The 6,572-nt window shown below is 30.0% G+C and overlaps 1 protein-coding gene across 1 annotated transcript; it reads left to right on the top strand.

Annotated features, from left to right (window-relative positions):
- The first annotated feature begins 474 nt into the window (after positions 1 to 474).
- LOC123267163 (protein escargot-like) lies at positions 475 to 4,311 on the top strand. The gene is made up of 3 exons (XM_044731706.1): positions 475 to 930; positions 1,936 to 2,709; positions 3,623 to 4,311. Exons 1-3 carry the CDS (start codon positions 861 to 863, stop codon positions 4,231 to 4,233), a joined length of 1,455 nt encoding a protein of 484 aa, XP_044587641.1. The 5' UTR covers positions 475 to 860; the 3' UTR covers positions 4,234 to 4,311.
- The last annotated feature ends 2,261 nt before the right edge of the window (positions 4,312 to 6,572 follow it).

Below are 6,572 nucleotides of genomic sequence, written 5' to 3'. Positions count from 1 at the left end.
CTTGAAGGGGTCTCTAGAAAATCAAGCAATCCAGCTGTCCTTTGTGTCAACCGGGTAAAGCGAGTAGTTATGAACCAGCAGCAATAACAAGAGAAGATATTTGCGAGGGTGGGCAACGGCACATGCCCCGTGTCTTCCACACACTGCATTTATTATATCAAAAGAAGATATACTGTGCATGTGGATGTAGAGAATGTCAGCATTAGCCACCACGAAGATTCTAGAGAAGACATAGGTCCCGTGGTAGCGCCAAATACAAACAGTGGAGCTCCAACACTTAGTTGGAGCTCTGAGCTTATGTTCCGATAAAAGAGAGCAAGAGTAAGAGGACCGAGGGAGGAGAACGTACAAGAATAAAAGCATGTGATGGTGAGCAAAGTATGTAAAAGAGAGGGTCTTTTAGTTTTGGTATTGGTATTCCTATTCGGGGGACTTACTGTGGCACATGCTTTCATGCTTTTTGCTTCTGTACTCTTCTCTTCTCTCAAAGCTCCCAAGGCGCGTGGTAGCAGCTGAAGAAAAGTGGGGAGCGGGCACGAGGGAGATCTGGCTCCTATATGTAGCCCCGAATCTCTGCCGGGCCAACTATTACGTCCCAAGCTCGCGAGGCAACTGTGTCTATCGCAAATGTGGTTAAGTTCACACCAATACTGATAAACAATATTCATAATTATTATTTTTCACAATCACTTACTTTTTTTTCATTGACATTCAGTGTTGTTTGTTGTGATGATATAAGCTAAGTGACAAGTGCTGTGTTGTTGTTGTTGTTGTTGTTGTTGTTGTTATTGGTTGGTTTTATGATTTACAACCAATTATTATAAACTATTTTAGTAAAATAAAACAAAAGAAGAAATAAAATGCCACGGGCATTTTTAATTACTCACCGACGTTACAACGGCACAGATGGATTTGAAGATGTCGGAAGAGGTTGGTTATCAGATCACACACTATTTATAATACTTATTTTATTTATTTATAAATTTATCGCTTACTGATGAATGATTTTAATTTATAACTATAAATTAAAGTGCTATTATTTATGGAATGCGTCAATCTTTTCGCTCTAATCTCAGCTTCGACATACGAGTTTTATGTTCTATTTTTGTTCTTTCCAAAAGCACAACGGCCATTGCACATTATGACGAAGTTTCATGCTAACTTTCATTTTTTTTTTATGATATTTAAGTTAACAGTCACTTGACAATTTATTAGTTTTATTTTAACAAATAAATTTTTTCTTAGAAATTATTTTTAAAAAATTGTCAATTTTTTTTTATGACATTAAATTTACCAGTCACGACAATTTTTTAATTTTTTTTAAAAAACAAATTTATTCCAAAAAATTATTTTTAAAAAATTGCATTTTTAACTTTTCAAAATTTCTATGTCAATTTTTTTTGCTATAATTTATTTGTTAAAAAAAAAATTTTAAATTAATAAATGTCTGCTAAATTAATTATGAAAATTAAAGTAGCAGATAATTAATAATTTTTTTAAGAAATAAATTAGTGTAAAAAAAAATTGACGTTTAGAAATTTAAAAAAATTAAAAATGCAATTTTTTAAAAACAATTTTTTTATTAAATAAAATAAAAAATTTGTTAAATGATAGCTGACTTTAATGTCATAAATTAATTTCCATTTTTTTTTTGTCATAATTTATTTGTTAAAAAATTATTAAATATCTGCTAAGTTAATTTTCATTTTTTTTTTTTATAATGATATTAAAGTTAGCAGTCACAACAATTTTTTAATTTTATTTATTAAAAAATTAGTTTAAAAAAAATTGCATTTTTAGTTTTTTTAAATTTCTACTTGTCAATTTTTTTTTTTTTCATAATTTATTTGTTAAAAAATTATTAAATATCTGCTAAGTTGATTTTTATTTTTTTTTTTTATTGTTAAATATTAAAATTATTTTTTTTTTTTGTAGACTACAGTCCAGAAAGAGGCGTAAGAATTCCCGACTACGGTTCAAATCAGCCGACATCTGACGGAGTAAGTGATTGTGGAAGCGAGACATCCTCAGAATGTCCAGAAGAATTGTACAACTTGACAAAACTGGCAGAGGTTAGTCTTGCTGCTGCAGCAGGAACACTGATCCATCCAAATAATGTGATTTATCACCGGTCATTGTCACCACGGTGGACACCAGGTGTCGAGAACCTTCATGTCTACCGCTCATCACCCCCAGAATCGTTGCATCATATAAATTTTCATCATAACCTCAATCACAGATCTGAAAACGAGCTGAGTCTGCATGAAAGAACGAGACTATTTTTTGAAAGGATTGAAACAGAGCGAGAGATTCTCCAAGACAAGACCAAGGCTCGGCTGTCTCATTTGGACGAGTCAAAAAATTTGTCACTGCCAATTAATCAATCTCTGTCGCCGATTAACTTGCCAGCGAGAAGGATTTCATCAGGTCAGTCGGATACTTCTAAAACGGATGACAACGAAGATCACGAGTGTCCGGATTGTGGTAAAAAATACTCAACTTCGTCAAACTTGGCCCGACATCGACAGACTCATCGGTCACTGGGTGACAAAAAGGCTCGAAGGTGCCCGCACTGCGATAAAGTTTACGTCAGCATGCCGGCTTTCAGCATGCATGTTAGGACTCATAATCAAGGATGCAAGTGTCATTATTGTGGAAAATGTTTTTCACGGCCGTGGCTTCTTCAAGGACACATCAGGACTCACACAGGTAATTTTTGATAATATTTAGCAAGTATTACTTTGTGCCAAGATGTAGACAAAAAAATATTATTCACACGTGTTCAATTGAAAAATAGGTCAATAAAATTAGATTAATAAATTTTAAAGTTAATTTGATAATTTTTAAAATTTTTTAACAAATAAATTATAAGAAAAAAAAAATTGATATGTATAAAATTAAAAAAATTAAAACTTTTTTTTAAACATTTTTCAGAAGAAATTTGTTTATAAAAAAAATTAAAAAATAGTCAAATAACTCCTAATTTTAATGTCATGCACTGATAAAAAAATTAACTTTTGAACTCAAGAGCCAAAATCTTGAACCAAGAATACCATTTTAAAGAAAATTATTTTCTTGAGTCAAGAGAAAAAATAAGAATTTTTTAATCAAGAAAATCATTTTTTTTTTTTTTTTTTTTTTTTTCAAATAGTATTCTTGGTTCAAAATTTTGGCTTTTGAGTCAAGTTAATTTTTTGATCAGTGTAAATATTGTACAGTTGGAATATTTCAATTAATATTTTAACTTCTATTCCCTCGAGAGCTTAAAAAATAAAGCGTTTGAATTCTTTTTAAATCTTAAACTATCAAACAGTTTATAACTCTATTAATTATCCAGTTTGGCTTGCTTGAATTTACTCATATGTTACTTACTTAATTTATTGTACTACAATGTTTGTGCTTTATTATCTAACTACACTATTTAATTATTACTCATTAATTGTATCTAAACTTTGTATTATTGCCATTCGGCTAAGTCTTGGCATATAAATTTAATAAATAAATAATACTTAATAATTTTAGACTAAATAAATTTAATTTATTAGACAATTAAAATCTTGACAATTCACAAATTACTGGTGCGTAAAATAACCACAAAAATTAATTGAATAATTGATTTTAGGTGAGAAACCCTTCAAGTGTACCATCTGTAATAAAGCATTTGCTGACAAGTCAAATCTCCGTGCCCACGTGCAGACTCACTCAAACACGAAGCCACACATCTGCGGAAGATGTGGCAAAGCATTCGCCCTCAAGTCTTATCTTTACAAACACGAAGAATCTTCTTGTATGCGAGCTCACCATCGCGCGGACAAGAAGGAACCCGCTGGTGAACCACCATCGTTATCACCTTCAACGCCATTATCATCTTCTCCGTCTTCAGCTAGTGCACCGACTAGACCGGCACCAGGTATCACTTCTTCGCCGACAAGTGTCATAGTCCCTCGACCGGGGTTTGCACTAGAGCCTATGTCAACAATAATCAGACACACCCAAAGCCAGTCTTCCGTTTCTCCTCCGACTCCCGCAATTCTGGAAGAAAAACCTGCTAAAATTGGAGCAAGTGATAGCGAGTATTTGTCTCGGATGGTAATTCGAACCTCGGTAATTTCGCAAAATCCTGAACATGTTCCCGGTCGCAACGCTAAAAATGTTCCGTTTGATTTTTCAGATCCTACTAGACCGTCTGCGTTTTCGCGACCGGGAATAACTTTGAATCTCGCTATTGCTTAGTACTTATTTTATTTTATTTATTTTTCTCAGTTTATTCATTTTAAGTTATTATTTAGAAATGTATGGATGCATGTTTGGATAAATGAATTTTTTAAAATATATTCCATGTAAGTAGAGATTTTTTTTTTAATTATAAAACAGTAAAGACATTTAATTTAATTATATATTCTCTACGTTACAAATTCCACGCAACTTCCTAATTAGGGACCACATAAAAATAGACAATATTTTTAATTAAAAATTAAAAATAAATTCATAGTGTGTATCTGCACGGAAAGAATAAGATTACACTGGATATAATCCCAGATTATATTAAGTGGAAAAAATTTTTCAGATAGTAGCTAGTATAATCGAGATAACAATGAGTATAATCCAGATTATAATGAGTATAATCCAGATATCACGCAGTATAATCTGGATTTTTTTAAGCTATCTAAAATTTTTTTTTCACCACAGATATCACTGAGTATAATATGGGATTATATTCAGTGTCATCTTGTTCTTTCCTTGTGCGTATTGATGATTTGAGTGAAATAATAATTATAATTGTAAAGAAAAAATTAATTAAAATAAAATTCGTTATGTTGTTACGTAATTGTACTTGTGTGCTCTTCGAGGCAGCTGACGGATTAATAAAAAAATATTGTACTTTTTCATCTTCAAGGATGTTAAATAAATATTTTTCGAGTGTTTTTCTAGTCGAAACCATTTCGCAGCAACGGACTCATCTCTCGCGACTGTATTGTTCTAAAAATATATTACAAGACTATCGGTTGGGCTACGAGCAGATCTATGGCGTGCGCGGAATGATGCTATAAAGTTTAGGTAAACTATTTTATTAATTATCTAAGGAACAGACAAATATTAGGATAAGTGATTATAATTAAAATTAATTGATTGTTTTGGTAATATTAAGAAAACTTGTGCCTATCCTAGTCAATGGATTTAATATAAGGACACATTGTAAGTAGCATTCCTACGTTATGTATATTTGATATTTTTTAGTTTACTATATCTTAAGAGAACAGTAATTTTAGGTGTACATATTCAACTTATTAAACTAGTAATAAGTAGTTTTAATGATTTATTCTTAGATTTTAAGCTTTTGAAAACAAAGTGCCTTACGTGGAAAAAAGAAATGTTATAGATAATTTTTTTCCTAATATTTTCTACAAGTCATACACAATCTTGTCAATTATTATTAAATAAAAATTTTATAAAAATATACTTACTTGTTTTTATTTATAGGAGAATATTATTAATTTTTATTTCTTCAGATAAAAACTTAGTTCATATTTCATTTTGTTATAATAATAATAATTAATAATAATAATCTATATTATTGAGAGAATAAGCAAAATTTTGTGCTCTATCTCTAGATATATAGTTAAGAAATGAACCTGTATCTCGTAAACTATTGACATTTTCTAAGATATAATATTTATATATGGACACTGTTATGCATTAATGTGTTAAGTGCTATGGAAATCCTATGTACTTAACACACTATTGCATAACAGAGTCCATATATGTATATATGAAAAATATATTAAAAATGCATGTGGGTACTCAAATGAAAGCTCTTGATGAGTGTAACATCGGGATGAGCTTATATCTTTAAAAACATCAATAGTTAAAAAAGTACAGTGCAATTTAACACAAGTCATTAATTTAATAAAGCATAATGTTATTTATTTATAGTTCACAAGTTAGACTGCAAGATTGTTAGTAATATTTTAAAAGAGATAAATTGAAAACTCAAAAATTTTTTTTAATTAAAAATAAAAACACTAATAGAGTTGTATAATCATAAAAAATATAAGGATTATTGAGGAAGTAAACAAAAAAATTATAATTATAAAATTTTTATTTTTTTATCATCTTAAAAGTACATAATATAAATTCAATGAAAATCAAACTTTCTACAAAAATAAGTCAACTGTATTTATGCTGTCAATCATATAAAAATTAAATATATCGATTCTAATAAGTCTATTCTATTAAAACTAATTAATGAATCTCAAATAATTGAAAATTTGCAATAAAAAAAAATAATTAATAAAAAATTTACCTTTTAAAAAAGTAAAAAAATATTTTCAAAATTAAAAGATATCTCCAATTAATATCTTCGTCTCCTTTTAGTTGACCTGTTTTCGCGGTGCCTTGACTCCCGGTACCAGTCAGCCGAATCCTCCACCCTGCCTTCTGATCTCCTGGAGCTGTGGTGCCTCGAACTACCAGAGTTAGCTTCTGGCTGAGTCTCATAGCCGGTAGCTTGATCATAGCTATAATAAGTATGATCATAATCATAGCTATGATAAGTATAATCATGATTATAG

This window comes from Cotesia glomerata, linkage group LG6 (genome assembly GCF_020080835.1).
Source record: "Cotesia glomerata isolate CgM1 linkage group LG6, MPM_Cglom_v2.3, whole genome shotgun sequence".
Taxonomy (NCBI): Eukaryota; Metazoa; Arthropoda; class Insecta; order Hymenoptera; family Braconidae; genus Cotesia; species Cotesia glomerata.
Note: the sequence above shows the minus strand (reverse complement) of the source record. Positions and strands in the feature narration are given on the sequence as shown.

What these genes read in the sequence shown, in the direction of transcription:
- LOC123267163 (XM_044731706.1), top strand. Translation starts at nt 861, where the DNA reads ATGCCACGGGCATTTTTAATTACTCACCGACGTTACAACGGCACAGAT. An exon ending in ATTTGAAGATGTCGGAAGAG is followed by an intron (nt 931 to 1,935) that starts GTTGGTTATCAG and finishes TTTTTTTTGTAG; the next exon opens with ACTACAGTCCAGAAAGAGGC. An exon ending in ACACATCAGGACTCACACAG is followed by an intron (nt 2,710 to 3,622) that starts GTAATTTTTGAT and finishes AATTGATTTTAG; the next exon opens with GTGAGAAACCCTTCAAGTGT.